We start from the raw sequence: 17,565 nt of genomic DNA, 5'->3' as shown, positions 1-17,565 counted from the left end.
TGCTGTTAATTTCCATGTTTCTTCATGTTGTTGAAATTGTGTAGTGATATCTCATTGGTGGGGATGATATCCTGCCAGCTCTGCTTTCAAACCAAGGATGGTCTCTCAATGAAACTGTTGAATTTGGACAATAAGATGCTGGACTCTCTGCACGGTCCATGCCCGCAATGAAGGAATCATGACTAGTTATGGTCTGTACTACTGTAACAATACAGAGGAATTCAATATGGGGGGAGGATTTGGGGGAATCCCAGAGTCTATAAAAGTGTCATAAAATGAAATAAAAAGAAGAGAAAGCTGGTAATCCAGGCACATGCTCCATGACACAAATGCAAAGTGGTGGAAAAGACACGAGGATGCTGAGGATGAAGGCTTGGGCATGAGCTCTGATGGCTCATCCACCCACCCAACCACCTACCAAACACTATGGATAAAGCATTGGGAACATTAGAACAAATGACAGGTTAAGTGTGATTTCCCTGATAAACACTCCCTTTGCATGCTCTATTTTTCCTCTTTAAAACAGAGTTCCCAACATTTTTCTTTTTTGTAATGTTCATTTATTTATTTTCATCTATTTGAAAGGCAGAGCAACAAGAAGACATATAAATAGAGTTGTTCTATCTGCTACTTCACTCCCCCGAGTATGCACAACAGCCAAGGCTGAACCAAGCAAGAGCCTAGAATTCTATCCAGGTCTTCCATTCGGGTGTCAAGGGCCCAAGTACTCAGGCCATCCTCTGTTTTCTCCCAGGTTATACATTAGCAAAACTTTGGATCAGAGGTGGACCGGTTGGGACTCAAACCAGTTCTCCAATGTGGGATATGGGTGTTCCAAGCTTAACTCACTGTGCAATAAAGTCCACTGTAAGTGCATTTTCTTTGTCATATTCATTATAAGATCACATTTCTGTCTTTGTAGCTGTCTTTAATCTTAATAGACTTGTTTATGGAAATATGAACTGATGTACCTAAAATGGAAAACTACATGGTGGGTTCTCAAAAAGCTAAAAATGGATTTAACATAAGATCCACAATTCTACTTCTGTATCCAAAAGAATTGAAAGCCATGTCTGAAAGAGATATTTGTTCACAGGACTATTATTCCCCAGTGTAACAGAGCAGAAGCAGTCGCAGTGTCCACTGACAGAGGACTGGATAAATGAAAGGTGGTACATACACACGGATCAGCCATGAAAAGGAAGGAAATTGGGGCTGAGCCACGGCTTAACAGGCTAAGCCTTCACCTTCTAGTACTAGAATCCCATACATGTATCAGTCTGTGTCCTGACTGCTCCACTTCTTTTTCTCAATAAGCTTATTTTAGCTTGAAAATTTAATAATTTTCACACTGTGCTTCATAAACAGACATTACACACACACACACACAGATACTGTTCTTTGAAAGCAGAGATATTCATATCACCAAGTGGGGGACTTACCACAACATGGGGAAAGCAGGATTTTTTCTGAGCATCTGCCAGCACCCTATCCTCAAATACTATAAAGCATGTCATAAGCAGTGTCCTATTAAAACCCCCACTGAGAAATTACATTTTCCCAAAGCAGTGAACTAGATTTAAGATACATTTGCACAAGGCTAATAAAATAAAAATGATATCAATTATTTATCAGTGTCCAAAGTTAGAAATTCTGGATACTGTTATACAAAGTGAAGTCTCATCTGAATCAACAGATGGAAATCTCTCTACTTCTGTCTCTCTTGGTCACTTTGCCTTTCAAAAAAATTAAATATTTGAATAATCTTTAAAAAATGATTAAGTGAGTAAATTCTGGATGCTGTTATACAAAGTGAAGTCTCACTGTTCCACTTCTGATCCAGCTCCCTGCTGATAGCCTGGGAAGGTAGTGGAGGATGGTACAAGTCCTCGGGCCCCTGTACCCACGTGGAAGATCTGGAAGAGGCACCTGGCTCCTACCTTCAGATCTACTCAGCTCTGGCTGTTGTGGTATTTGGGGAATCAACCAGCAGATGGAAGACCTTTCTCTTTGTCTCTCCTTCTCTCTGTAAATGTGCCTTTCCAATAAAAATAAATAAATTTTAGGGGCCCGGCGGCGTGGCCTAGTGGCTAAAGTCCTCACCTTGAAAGCCCTGGGATCCCATATGAGCTCCGGTTCTAATCCCGGCAGCTCCACTTCCCATCCAGCTCCCTGCCTGTGGCCTGGGAAAGCAGTCGAGGACGGCCCAAAACTTTGGGACCCTGCACACACGTGTGGGAGATCCGGAAGAGGTTCCTGGTCCCGGCTTCGGATCGGCGTGTACCGGCCTGTTGCGGCTCACTTGGGGAGTGAAACATCTAATGGAATATCTCCCTCTCTGTCTCTCCTCCTCTGTGTATATCCGGCTTTCCAATAATAATAAAATCTTTAAAAATAAATAATTAATTTTTTTTAAAAGGAAGAAAATTCTTATACCTGCCACAGCATGAATGAACCTTGGAAACATTATGGTAAGCAAAACAAGTCTGACACAAAAGGACAAAACATCTGCAGGATATCTGGAACAGGTAGGACCACAGACAGAACGTAGGTCCAAGGTTCCCAGAGCAGAGGAGCGTGGAGACTTACTACCCAGTGATTACCGGGTTTCAGTTTTCCAAGAGGAATGAATTCCAAAGACAGATGCACAAAAATGTGAATGTACTCTGCATTACTAACCTGAGCACTTAAAAATGGTTAATTCAGAGCCCGGCGTGGTAGCCTAGTGACTGAAGTCCTTGCCTTGCACATACCAGGACCCCATATGGGTGCCAGTTCATGTCCCGGCAGACATGTTTCCCATCCAGCTCCCTGCGGTGGCCTGGGAAAGCAGTAGAAGATGGCCCAAAGCCTTGGGACCCTGCACCCACGAGGGAAACTTGGAAGAAGCTCCTAGCTCCTGGCTTCAGCTCAGCTCAACTTCGGCCATAGCGGTCGCTTGGGCAGTGAATCAGCAGACAAAAGATCTTGCTCGCTCTTTCCTCCTATCTGTATATCTAACTTTCTAAAAGTATATATACATACATATACTAGTATTATATATATTAATATATAATATATAATAGTATATATATATATATATATATATATATATATATATATATATATATATGCTTTTTTAAAAGTTAGACAGCACTGTTTTGGTGCAGTGGGTTCTGCTGCCTTCCTACAATGCTGCATCCTTTCCTGGATTGCTGGTTCAAGTCCCAGCTGTTCTACTACTTCTAGTTCAGCTTCCTGCTGATGCACCTGGAAAGGCAGCCAAAGATGGCCCAGATGCCTGGGCCCCTGCACCCGTGTAGGAGACCCAGATGCTGGCTCCTGGCTTCACCCTGGCCCTGATCTAGCTGCTATGGACATTTCGGGAGAGAATCAACAGATGGAAATCTCTCTACTTCTGTCTCTCTTGGTCACTTTGCCTTTCAAAAAAATTAAATATTTGAATAATCTTGAAAAAATGATTAAGTGAGTAAATCAAAAACTTGAGAAAAATTAACAAAAGCTTATTTATTTCTGTATCTTTGTTACTTAAGCATTGGATCTTGCATACAGAAGATGTTTCACCAATATTTTTTGGATGGCTAGATGGAAGAACAGATAGATGGACAGGTAGAACAGGAAGTGAACAGAAATACATCATTTAAGCTGATAAAGATTATATGAATGTAAGAAAACAGGCCCTCTGAATAATAAAAATTGAAGATTTCTCTCTTTTTCTTTTTAATGGAAAGTCAGATATACAGAGAGGAGGAGAGACAGAAAAGAAGATTTTCTGTCCATGGACTCATTCCCCAAGCAGCCGCAATGGCTGGAGCTGAACTGAGCCAAAGCCAGGAGCCAGGAGCTGCTTCCGAGTGCAGAGTCTCAAGGCTGTGGGCCATCCTTGACTGCTTTCCTAGGCCACAAGCAGGAAGCTGGATGGGAAGTGAGGCTGCGGGGATTAGAACCGGTGCCCATATGGGATCCTGGTGTGTGGAAGGTGAGGATCCTAGCCACTAGACTACCATGCCAGGCCCTATTTTTCTCTCTCTTTCTTTTTTTTTTTTTGGTTGAATTTGACATGATATTTAGCAGACAGAGTTACTCTATGTTAGCCACCAGCACCACAGAACATTTTAAAGAAAGAGGTAATTCTATCTGATGAGATAATTCTCAATTTTGTTTTTATCTCATATATAGCACTCACAACACTGTGTAATGTATCCTTTGGCATAGGGGAAATTACAAGAGATGAACCCATTCTGTGTTGCCTTTGCTCTCGCCAGCACCCCTTTCAATCTGCAAATGTAGTGTGAAATAAGGCTTACACCTGCCACTGCAGAAGATGAGAGCAGAAAAAGCTGCTTGCCCACAGGCTATTCATCAGCCGCCCTCCCGGGTGTAGTGCAGTGAAGCCGCGGCATGTAATAAACAGCAGGCACAAAAAAAATCACCTCTCTTTTTTGACTCTGAAGTGTAGGCTTGTGCTATAAAACTAAATTGACATCTGTTCACAGGCTTGTCACATGGACGATTTTTTCCTGCCGAATCTGGAATAAATTAAATCTGAAAATAAAACTTGGAACAGAGAGACTGCTTTACATAATTCCCTCTAATGGTGTGCTGTGAACCCATCGCACTGATTTGAAAGAGAACTTCTTGTAAGAAATGTTTCATTATCATTTTAATTGCAAAGCCGTTGAATGCCACTCTGTGCTAGGAAAAAATTTTTTGAGGTCTTTATGTTTTTAGCTGGAAAAAAAAAGGCAAATGAAATCTTCCTTTCCTGGCATTTTCCACTGGCTGGAAAACAAATCGGCGTTTATTTTCAGTCTCTACACAAACCTGATCACCTTTTCCCAAGCCATGTGCAGCCTGCGGCAAGGGTGTGTGTGTTGGGGGTGTGTGTGGGTATATGAGACACTTGAGGACCGTGGCAAACCTGGCAGGTCTGAGTTCCTGGCAGAAGTGGCCAACCTGAGTGTAATTTCAGAGGATCCGTTCTTTGGACTCTGTGTTCTCAGGGCTTTTTCTGTGCGAAGGCATTAACCTCTTGACTAAACGTGCTTATAGGACTTGGGGAGCCACAAGACCCCACTAGCCTAGCTGCGTACCAATGAACGTGGCATTCCTCTGGGGACCCACTGAGCGCCCTAGGAAGGAGGAGACACCAAAGGAAATCCAGCACCATCTCCTAGCACCTGGTCCCAACATCCACCTGGCCCCTGAGAACTCACTCAGCTCCCAGCTCCCCAGATTTGCTCAGCATCGCAGGATTGAGGGTCCGGCGGCGTGGAGGCCTAGCAGCTAAAGTCCTCGCCTTGAATGCCCCGGGATCCCATATGGGCGCCGGTTCTAATCCCGGCTGCTCCACTTCCCTGCTTGTGGCCTGGGAAAGCAGTTGAGGACGGCCCAATGCATTGGGACACTGCACCCGCGTGGGAGACCCGGAAGAGGTTCCAGATTCCCGGCTTCGGATTGGTGCGCATCGGCCCGTTGCGGCTCACTTGGGGAGTGGATCATCAGATGGAAGATCTTCCTCTCTGTCTCTCCTCCTCTGTGTATATCTGACTGTAATAAAATGAATAAATCTTTAAAAAAAATGGCAGGATTGAGACCAGTCCATCCAATTCCTGGGACACAGCAACCAAGCAAAACAAAACACCAGCTTCCTGGAGGCTAATCTGCTCCATATGTGGATCTTCCCCTTCTGCATGAAGGCGGGGCCCTTTGGAAATCTCCAGGAAGCGGTGGCCATGGTTCTCCATGAGGAAGGAGCACAAGAATTCCTTGTGGGTACCAGGGGCTAATGTGAGCTTCTTCACCTATGCCAAGGGATTCATATCACACACTTTACACCAGGAGGAAACTGACATGGATGCTCTAGACCACCTGACTCTGCCACAGCACACATAGTGGAGGGTGGGGGTTTGCAGATGGAAGACGGAGTCCTTCCTGCACAGTAAGTTTCCTCACAGGACCACTCTGAGTAGGATGGAATTGGAGAAAGATGTAGGTGTCGGGGCTCCATGCCATACCAGCTCACTTGGAATCTGTGGGGGCACGTTGACATTTCAATCAAGCTGCCCTTGTGGTTGGCGTTCTTTGCTTGTGGCATGTTGTCCCTATTGTTTGGGTGTGTTGTCTGGCATTTCCCCCACCGTGATGCTGGAATCTGAGAATCACTGGGTGGTACAGTTTGTACAGAATATTGTCCATACACAGCTTCTCCAGGAAGGCGAAGGTGGAAAACACAGCCAAGAAATCACCAGCTGCAACTCCATGCAGCGACTCCCTCTCCTCTCTGCAGAAGGACTTTCTTGTCTGTTGTTGCTCCATCTACTAAACATGGAATAGCCTGAAAACACTAAGAAGCACCAAGGAACTGTGCTGCAAGGTAACCCTCACTGTTATTAAGGAACAAAAAACATAGCAAACAAGACACAGTTGCCTACTGCTGAGTTCAGTTCTGGAATCATCTTCCCAAATGGTCTATCTTTGGGGTCCACTGAGCTCCTTGTTTCAGACAAGTCAGTCCTGGGAATGACTCATGATAATGCTATGACCACTAGCTGATTGTGCAAAACCATGGCACCTTCACCATTAAACAGCAGTTCTCAAGGTGAGATTGCCTCCCACAAAAAGACACACACCTTGCTTTCGGAAAGGAACCTAAATGAACTAGTCTCTGTGGGAGATATGCCTCCAAGACCACAGCAGCTGCTTTGAAATGGAAGCCCATTGTCCCACAGGTCCCTAGGTCTATCTTCAGCGTGTACTATCTTCACTGGAATCAGTTACATTATGCCTGAAATCAAGTAGTACAAACCTAACTTTGTTCTTTTTTTTGTCAAAATTGTTTAATAATTGCTTTCCATTGTTAACTTCCCTTTCTTAAAAATATTGCTCAGAAATTTGGCCCATATCAGTATAAAAAGATTTGCATTGTCCTTTTTTTCATAGGATATTATGAATTGTCCATGGAAAAACACATAGTGACTCATTTAATCACTTTTACAATGGTACATATGTAGATTCTTTTTTTACCCTCTGCTACTACAGGGTGAGCATGCCTAAGTGGGACATTCCTAATCCAGAATGCTCCAAAGTCTGAAGCTTTGAGAATTCATACATACCCTAAGTGGAAAAATCCACATCATGAAACTTCTTATTTCACGCACAAAATATTTTTTTAAATGTACAAAGTTAACTTCACATTATGTATACTAAGTATGTGTAAAAAAAATGAATGAATTTCATGTTTAGACTTGGGTCTCATCCCCCAAATATATTTATGTACATGTGTGTGTATACATATTTTCAAGCAAATATTCTCAAATTAAAAAAAAATCCTAAATCTAAAACATTTCTGAAAAATTTTCGGATAAGGACTACTTAAACTGTATACACAATGTTGCAAAAATAAGACATACGGGAACAGGACTGGTGAACTGATAGAAGTATACTCACAGGACATAGCATTGGCAATGTGGTAGATCTTGCCAACAGCCCTGCAGAATTATGCCAGCTTATGTTCCTCTTACTTCTCACTTTTAATAACCCAATGAATGAAAATTTCTAAGTGTAGTTTCATTTTCTATGTGTATTTTCATTTCTCCTAACTAAGCAGTACTTTTAACTGTGAGCCATCCACCTCTCCTTTCTCTCTGCACTGGTTTTTCTACTAATCTGTTTATCCAATTCTCTGTTAAGTTGTGAGTCTTTCCCTTATTCATTTGCTAAATCCCTTTTGTATCAGGGGAATGAATTATTTGCTTATGAAATGAGTCATAATTATTTTCCCAGTTTTTAAATTTCTTTTTATTTTGTTTTTGATAATTTTGTGCCAAAATTTTATGTGTAATCAAATTAATTTTTTTCTTTTATGGCTTCCTAACTCCAGTCTTACTTAAAAAATTTTTTTGCCCTAGCGTTTTTCTGGTTTTGGTTTAAAAAAAAAAGCATTTTTTGATTGATTTTTTGACTAAAGGCACAAATCAGGGAACATTTGTTTCTATAAATACCCGTTTGTCTACATTATTTTGTTGAAATATCTTTTTCCCCTCGTTTAGATGCTAATTTTAGCATACATAAAATGTATATGCATTTGGGTTTATTTCTGGAGAGTCCATTGTGCCCATTTATCTATTCATTCAAACCATAATGCCATTTTGCTGTTGTTACTGTTTTATAAAAGGGTTCATTAACCCCCTTTCTAAACCTTTGCCAGGATTTTTCTATTTCTATTTGTAAATCCAATATGAACTCTAGAAGCAGCTTCTCTTTGTCTATCAGGGAAAAAAATAACTTATTAGCAGTTTTATTGAGATCATGGCACATGGCTAGGTTACCAGGGGACGGGGAGGAAGGTGACGAGAATGTAGGTGACATGTTCCTGACAGTCTTGGAGAGGTTCTTGCATCTGAAACTGCCCCAATGTCAGGATCCTAGGGGTGACAGCTGCTGAAGGTTGTCGCTGGGGAAAACTGGCTACAGGGACAGCTCTGTGCCATTTCTCGCAACCGCATGTAAATCTCTAAGTAACTCAGAATCAAAAGCTTCTCTCTCTCTCTCTCTCTCTCTCTCTCTCTCTCTCTCTCTCTCTCTCTCTCTTCTCTCTTAGAGATCTATTTCATTTTTTTTTCTTGCAAAAGCAGGTATACAGAGAGGAGAGGCAGAGAGGAAAATCTTCCATCCACTGATTCACTCACCAACTGGTTGCAACGGCTGGAGCTGCGCCAATCTGAAGCCACAAGCCAATCTGAAGCTGGGTCTTCCAGGTCTCCCATGCGGGTGCAGGGTCCCAATGCTTTGGGCTGTCCTCGACTGCTTTCCCAGGCCACAGGCAGGGAGCTGCATGGGAAGCGGGGCTACCAGGACACGACCTGGCGCCCATTTGCGATCCCAGTACGAGTGGAGGCAAGGACTTTAGCCACTAGGCTACCATGCTGGGGCCTCTCTTTCTCTTTTGTAAAGCTGTAATGCAATCTTGTAAAATGTTGACACTGGACAACTTTATTTTTCCTTGAATTTCAATAGCAAGATTTCTGTTGCTTCTGCATTAACCATGATGTCTCCTCTTAGGCTGTGATAGCTCAATTTGAGCAACTATTCCAAGCACACTTGCAATAACCACATATAAAATGAGTTAAATTCGTGTGTTTAGATGGATGTATTACATAACAATTTCTCCATTCCTCCCATTTTAGTTATTTTAATTTGTACTATATACACATTGGAAAAAACTATGCATGGATTTCAAAAAATTTTGTACACAAACTTGTTTTACTTCTATTTTTCCCATAAGTTTTCTTTTTTTAAAAAATATTTACTATTTTTTAAGTGGAAAATCAGATATACAGAGAGGAATTAAGACAGAGAGGAAGATCGTCTGTCCATTGACTCACTACCCAAGTGGCTGCAGTAGTTGGAGCTGAGCTGAGCCAAAGCCAGGAGCCCAGAGCCTCCTACGGGTCTCCCACACAGGTGCAGGGTCCCAAGGCTTTGGGCTGTCCTCGACTGCTTTCCCAGTCCACAAGCAGGGAGCTGGATGGAAAGCGGGGCTGCTGGGATTAGAACTGGCACTCATATGGGATCCAGGCATGTGCAAGGCAAGGAATTTAGCCACTAGGCTACCATGCCGGGCCCCCACAAGCTTTCTAAAGTTCCCTTTTGTGTATATGTGTGTAGAGACCAGGAAAGCAAATGTGATGAAATATTAACAATTGGTGAATCTCAGTAAGAAACATATGGGAGCTCTTCATATGATTTCAAAAATGTTCTGTCTGAAAATTTTTCAAACTGAAAGATGAAACTGTAATGGCAGGCAGACATTGTGTTAAAGTGGACTAAGCCTCTCCTGGGACACCCACGTCCCAAATTGGAATGCCTGGTTTGAGTTCCTGGCAACTCCACCAGCTTTCTGCTAATGCACACGCTGGGAGGCAGCGGATGATGGTGTGTAAATGCTTGGGTCCCTACCTGCCCCTGGGAGATGGACGTTCAAGTTCCTGAATTCCCCCTGGCTCAGCCCAACTGTTAGAAGCACTCAGGGAGCAAATAAATCTACAAGAGCCTTCTCTCTCTCTCTTTCTTGAGTAAAAAATTTCTATGGGCTTGGCTCAGTGGCTCAACTGGCTAATCCTCCCCCTTCAAGTGCCAGATCCTGTATGCAGGCTGTTTTGTGTCCTGGCTGCTCCAACTCTCCCCGCTGCTCCCTGCTTGTGCCCTGGAAAGCAGTAGAGAATGGCCCAAAGCCTCGGAGACCTGGAAGGAGCTCCTGGCTCCTGGCTTCAGATCTATTCAGCTCTGGCTGTTGCAGTCACTTGGAGAATGAAGCAGAAGATAGATCATCTTTCTCTCTGTCCATCCTATCCATAAGTCTGCCTTTCCAGTAAAAAAAAAAAGATTTTAAAAGAGAGAGCAGGCGTTGCAAAGTTAATATGAAAAACAGAATTTAAGGCAAAAAAAAAAATACTTCTAGGAACAAAAGACAGCATAATAAAAATCTGTGGTCAAATTTTCTTGAAAGATAGAACATTTCATTTTTATTTCCAAAGCTGAGTTTTATTCCTAACAAACATTGAATAAAGAGCAGTATCTCTTGTTCATGCTTGCCAATTTGATAAGCAAAATGACAAAGAAAGGGGGATCTTTTGCAGTTTAATTTCAAAGTCCATATCCTCTGCAGCCAGCACAGAACACAGCCCCTCAAAATTTCAATTTCGTGATAAGCACCCAGCGCAGGCAGGCAGAAACGTGGTCCTCTTAGGGGACATGGAGTTGCTGTCCCGAACACTCCCTTGCCTCCAATAGGGACAGAGTTCCAACCTAGAACTGACCGGTACACACTGTCTTCCCCACCTGCGGTGAGCTGCTCCCCACCCGCTTGATTCTCAACCATGTTCTTCAATCGTACAGTGCAGAGTTGACTTTCCATGCAGTCCCAAGCAAAGCCACCGTGGTCCCGGGCAGCACTCACTGTCCAGGACAGCCTCTGAAGGACCCACTGCCCCTCACTGTCACTGAAAACTCTGGACTGAATTGGGTGTGGCTAGTAATTTCCAGAGAAAACTCTGTTGGATCTTTCTTGAAAACAGAGAAAGAAAAATGTTCAAACCCCAATATTTTCTAGGACATTTAGATAAAAAGAAAAAAAATGTCCTAAGCTAGAATTTCTGGAAACAATTGAATAACTAATTCATACCAGGCTGGAGACTGGCACCTTTTTCTGAGAACTAATTCTCAAAAAGCAATCTGCGATTCAGGCACCATTCGGCACTCCATTTAGGGACAATTCAACTGAGTGGAATGCCAGAGGGGCTCAATGGTTTCCTTAATGCCCAAAGTTATCAAGGGGATCCTTGCTTCAAATCTACACGGGTGAGTTTACAGAGGCAAAGCTCTGACAACCCTGTGGCTCCTGTTATCCACAGCACGGTGAGGACTGACAACCATCGTCTCTTAGGAGCCAGCCTGTATCATTAAGATGAACCTGACTATGGATGCGGGAGCAGGGGTGGCGGGAAGCATCCATCACTGTGACTAGGAGCACAAACTTCAGACTCAATATTTTCAAAGTCATTCTAGAAAGATACTTAGTAAACAGCCACAACCACTTCAGCAGGAAGTCAACCCCGGATCATTTACAGGATGGCTGGATGCAGGTGATTTCATATCCTGACAGACTGGGCTGTGGTCCACATAGTACTGCTGATGCAGCTGTCCCCCCCCCCCCCCCCCCCGCCTGGGCTTCAGCGAGACTTGGTGATTTATAGTCTCAAGTTAAAATTAGCAAAGAGTTTTAAAGGCAGGGCGAAAGCCACATGCATCTTTCTGTCACTAACTCAGAACAGTGCCTTTCATTTTTGTCCCATTTTGCTTGCGTGGCTGGAATGCAGGTATAGTGAAAAGGAAGAAGAAGAAGAAAAAAATCGTAGTCCAAGATGGAAATTATAAAACTACCTGAGAGCTTTCAAAGTCACACAAAATCACAGCAACAAATGCTTTGACTTTTATTGTCACTTCCAGGAGGAATGAGTGAAGGAGGTCAGACTAAATCACTGACGTTTTTAAATGTGATTGTTTTTTCTCCTTGCTTCCCCGTCACAGTCACATCTTATTTACTGGTGTGCATACACAAGCAGAAGAAATGAAAACAGACCGTGTTTGCTATGGGGCGCCAAGCAAGACTGCCTTTGACTTGGCACCCTGTAGCTCCTAGAAGCAAATTCATAATGGAAGTTATCCAACGAGTGCTATCTGTTCTAAGGCATCCACCCCAACCCCGAAAAAATAAACCCTCTTTGAAACATCAGTGTCCCACGTATTCTTCAAAAATGCCCCCTCCTGCCCCCAACAGCCATGCACTCCTGAGCACTGTGAACCAGAACACTTTCACTGCTAAGGTAGCTAACAAAAACAAGTAGCCAGAGCAATATAAGCAATCCTCCAAAGCACTTCTCCTTGTTTAGGGATCACTGTAAATACTGGAAGGCGAGTTGCAAAAGACTTACTGCTTTATCCTCAGCATCAAAGTTTTTGTCCACTGCACTTCCCAGGGAGCTAAACAAGCACAATGCAGGCTCACAGCTTGCTATCCGAGGACACATCTTCCTTAGCACACGTGATTCAGTAGATGACACCACAGACCACTTTCACAAAATCTTTGTTAATCCTTACCCTCACCACATCTTTTGCTAAAACATTATTGAAAGGAGCAAAACTGGTGTTGCATTTAACTTCTTTTTTCCCCTACTGTCTTTCTTTGAGAGGGCTTAGATGCAAAGAGCACGAAGGAGAAGCCGCAGGAGTCCTCCTACCAGAACACAAAGACTAAGCAAAGCTTTTGAAAATCATCGGGAATGGACAAACTTGGCAAACAGACCTATGAGTTCCAGCCATAAGAACCCCTTCTACAAAGGTGACAGGTGGCAGAGATGGAAAACAAGGTTCTGAAAACACACTGCTGCTTGTCCCCACCTAGGGTTATAAAAATCATTAGCATGTGAAAAAAAAAAAAGTTCTGCTCAGAAATTTTTACCCCCAAATTCCTATGTGTGTTTCATTAAGGCTCCTAACTATTAAATGCTGGCTATTCCCTGCAGCAAAACGAAACACCACTCAATAGTGTATAGCCTGTTAAAAGAACAGTGCATTCTTTGAAGTTGTTCTTGAAGAAACCTCAGCTGACTAATTAGAGGGAGTTCTACCAAAAAAGAAGAGGAGGAGGAGCAGGAGGCAAAAGAACAAGGCCAGGGAAAAGCCCTCTTACTGAAGATCAAGAAACCATCTCAAGTTTAAAATTCAGGGCCATGCATACTACATCTCAGACAGAAACACACATTCTGACCTGCTCTGAATCACGCTGTATCCGTGGCCAGCAGTGGCAGACAGACCATCCCCAAGGGAAATCAGCTATCAAATCATGGCAGACCATCCCCAAGGGAAATCAGCTATAAAACCAACAGCACTGGGAATCTCCCCAGAAACTACAACACTTAACTAACTACGTTTGGCTTGGTTGTACTATCATAAAACTTGTTTTCCGGGGACACAGCTCAAAGGTTGAGCTTTTTGGGGTGGGTGTTTGGCCCAGGGCAGTGAAGAAGCCTGGGCTCAATGTCTTCTTTCTGAGTGCAGCTTCTTGCTGTATGCAGACCCTGGGAAGCAACAGGTGGTGGCTAACATAGTTGGGTCCCTGTCGTCTATCTGAATTGACTTCCAGGCTCCCAGCTTTGGGTCCCTGAATGATGCCATTGGAGAGTGAATTAACATTTGGGAGTGCACTCTTTCTCAAATAATTAAATGACAGTTTTTTTTTAAAGCATGAACTTCTTTTGTTAACTATTCACAGTTTGCAGAGATCTGACATCTATTTGTCCATTTGTCCTTGCTCTCAGGAGCAAGGCTTCTCCCCTCCTCCCTCCTTTTTCACGGGTAGGATTGGGGAGGCACTGTTTACGGGTTCACAGTGCATGCAAGATCAGGTGACCCTGTCGGTTCGGCATCTCACAGCGGCATCACAGCAACAGGAGCGTGAGTGGACAGCACAGACACATTTCAAACCAGAGGGGGACAGTGACTTGGGCATACTCAGGGCCCCACGAGCTGCCTGCATCCCTCCGGAGGGCCTCCCACTAGGAGTCACTGCTTACAGGTTCACACTACCTCTCACATCACTGCATCAAGAACAAAGCTTCTAACACACTTTTTTGAAGCCTAACAGTGTTGAGCCTTCTTAGCCCCCTTCATTCATAAACATAATAGAATCATAGCATTGATAATGCCCATTCAATTTTATGTTTTCATCAGAGCTACCTATGTCTTGTGCATTGTAAACACGTAGAGATTTACTATAGAGAGAAATATGTTACAAGAGAGAAATACCATACACAAGCCATCTCTGATCAGATGTTTTTTGTTTTTATTTTTGCTTTTTGTATTTAAGGCTGACATAATTTTTTACTATTTCTGGACATTTCAAGTCAACTGACAAAAGAAAGTGGTATCCTGCAGTCTATGCCAACAGCGGGTTTCTTAGTCTTCTTAGCCCAATCTGGGCTAAGACCTTAGCATTACTCAACAGCCACTTAGTACTTTAAATCCATTTAAATTTCTGTCTGTACCAAAACTCTACATCTATAAATAATTTTGACTCCATAAATAACATGTAAGTACTAAACCAAAGCTGGACATTCAACTATCCAATATCAGTGTTGCATCTCTTGGCCTGCATTTCAAAAGCCTCCAGTTTGTGAGTCTGTTCACTGTGTTTGGTGATGAAATCACATGAAAAAAAATCTCACCTTGTAATGCCCGAATTCATTCAAAACACTTCCCAGCTTTCTGGCATTGGCATATGACTTCTGAACAGCAACAGCTGGATGGGGGTCCCTCCAGGTGATGGACAAGCGGTGATACCACAGGCGTTGGCTCTCCAGGATGTGAGCTGACTTCACACTAGGGTCAAAACGATGCACTTCACATCCATTCCTGGCCATGCTAACCTCAAAGCCAGTATTATCACTTCCCAGCCTGCAGAAAAGAGGAGGGAAGTCAACCACAAAACCACAGAATGAAGCCAAGTGTTGGGTGGGAGAAACCACAGTTCCAAGGCCATTTTTTTAGTCATAACCAGTCTTCTATTTTTTATGAGAAATTTATTTATTTCACTTGAAAATCAGAGAGGGGGCAGGGAAACAGAGAGATGAAGAAATTTTCCATCCACTGGTTTACTTCCCCAAATGGCTGCAATGGCCGGAGATAGACTGGTCTGAGGCAACGCCAGGAGCTTCTTCTGAGTCTCCCATATGAGTGCAGGAACCCAAGGACTTAGCTATTCTCCACTGCTTTCCCAGGCCACAAGCAGGGAGCTGGATCAGGACTGGAGTAGCCGGGATACGAACCAGCACCTATATGGGATGCTGGCGCTGCAGGTAGAGGATTGGCCATGCCAGCTAATCAACAGGTTCAATAAACTTCCTTCACAAAAAGCATTACAGCTCAAAGTCGCTGGATAGAAGAGAAAATATCTGTCAAACGCAGTTCAGAGAGCATGTGCTCCAACATGTAAAAACACTTAAAAGCATGATTTTTAAAAATGTAAATCAGTATAGTGAAACAAACATGGAAAGCATCCTGTAGTCTTTGGAGATTTTCTCAGAAGTTGCCAAAAAATGTAAGCCCCTATAGTAGTCTCTTGGAGAGAAGTACATTCTACTAATGAGGTAATTTGTCTCCATTGCAAGAGCAACAGAGCTGTGTGCACAATTGGACTTGAAGACAACAGCTATTTTCTAAGCAGCAGAGTGCAGTTTGGAAATTCACAGCCACAGAGAATGGGTAAGTGTCTGTGATGCTACTGGAGCAAGCATGGTTCCTCACCTGGAGTCACACCGACAAGGGGAAAAAGTATGAATCCATCCTAGTTAAGCACCCAGTAGGTGGCACATCTTGTGCAAAATTCATATACTTGCAACTGTTGAAGTACCTCCGAAAAATTTCTTATGTAATGGTGTAAGCAATCATCACTTTGATTAAAGCGCCAATTTGAATGAAAAGCATGAAATTAACTGAAAGACTAGATTTTTTTTAATGATGATTATGGCTTCTCTGCCCAAAATACTGTAATTATGTGTGATTTAGCACACCAAAATCCTACAGAGTATCAACACATCAGCCAAACTAGAACCTGGTGCAGCAACATTTGTTCACTTGGACACGACCAGTTCAAACTGTTGCATCATTTGGAAAGACACATGGTTCGGGTGGAGCCATCACTGACCAGACTGCAGTGAACTGAAACAAGCTCCACCAATGAGACATTCCACTGAAGCATCCTCAGTAGCTGGTTCTGAAGCATCCTCTCCCTTCACCCTGCCTCGCTGTCCTCCTCCCCACAGGATCCCAGGGTGTGCCAGCCCCCTACCTCGCCCAGCACTCAGTCACTCTTGCAATACTTTTGCTTCATAAGGTCCAGTAGCCCTCCCACAAACATTTCCACTTCTCTGCTTGGGAGATTCTGCCCCTATTTCCCATCTCCTGCCGAATGCCTGCAGTTCAGACCATTGTCATGGCTTCCTCCCTTGAGTCTCCCCCAAGACTTTCCAATCCAGATAGTTTCAAAGCAGGTGCTCTCCACACTCAACCTGGGGGTGCATGGGCAGTGGAGACAGCAGCTTGACGGGACTGATTATCTGCCATCCCAGCGGTCCAGGAACTTGTCAATGACACCACAGTGAAGCCAGTGAAGGAGACACATTGCTTGGGTCTTTCCTTTTTCTGAATCCCTGATGCTCAGGAAATTAAAGATACCAGACAGATCTACACTTCCACCCTAAGGGAAAGGGAACTTTTAGGTACCGTCAGGCAAAATATCCACCATCCAGACCCAGTTGTGGTGGGCCACATTTCTCGTACTTACTCATGAATTGAAGCAAATATTTATGGAGAATTTTGCATATAGAAGGTGTTCTAATGGGCAACACAGAGAGAAACCCAGCATAGCCTTGGGATCTGAAGAAGTTTGCTAAATAGTAAAAAAAAAAAATATGTCAAATATTTTTAGAATGTTTAAAAATAAAATGCTTATGTATTTGAAAGGCAGTAAGAGTGAAGAGAAAGACAGATAGGTAGAGATGTTGCTTCTACTGGTTCATCCCCGAAATGTTTATAACAATGGGGCCTGAGCCAGGCCAAAGCTTGGAGCCTACAACTCAGTCTGGGCTTCCCTGACCTGGGGGGCAGGCATCCAAGTCTTTGAGCCATTGGCTGCTGCCTCCAGCAAGCTAGAATCAGAAGCAGAGCCTGAACCCGAACCAGGGCTCTCCAGTGTGTCCTATGGGCCTTCCCTGTAGTGTTTCTTAACCACTTTGCCCCAGTGCTCTATGACAAAATAACTGTTATTTGTAGCAAAACAGACATACTCCATAAAAAAAGCCATGATCTGCATTTTAGTTCACAGAAATATTTTACCTCAGATTCATTCCAAGAAACAAGAAGTACAGATTGCCAGGCCACTGGGCCAAGATGGAAGATGTCAAACTCCTTTTGGCCCATCCTGTTTGCATCCAGTTATCAGAAAAG

At 43.3% G+C, this 17,565-nt stretch overlaps 1 protein-coding gene across 2 annotated transcripts in view; it reads right to left on the bottom strand.

The window, feature by feature from the left end:
• The window catches only part of METTL24 (methyltransferase like 24), a 116,518-nt gene that overhangs the window by 38,321 nt on the left and 60,632 nt on the right, over positions 1-17,565 (bottom strand). For both annotated transcript variants that reach the window (XM_004580326.2, XM_058671410.1), the window contains one exon: positions 14,787-15,015. In XM_004580326.2, the coding sequence (XP_004580383.2) occupies positions 14,787-15,015 (229 nt within the window). The remainder of the gene's footprint in view (positions 1-14,786; positions 15,016-17,565) is intronic.

This window comes from Ochotona princeps, chromosome 1 (assembly GCF_030435755.1).
Source record: "Ochotona princeps isolate mOchPri1 chromosome 1, mOchPri1.hap1, whole genome shotgun sequence".
NCBI classification, from domain to species: domain Eukaryota; kingdom Metazoa; phylum Chordata; class Mammalia; order Lagomorpha; family Ochotonidae; genus Ochotona; species Ochotona princeps.
The sequence above is the reverse complement of the archived record's forward strand: the minus strand, read 5'-3'. Positions and strand labels throughout refer to the sequence as shown.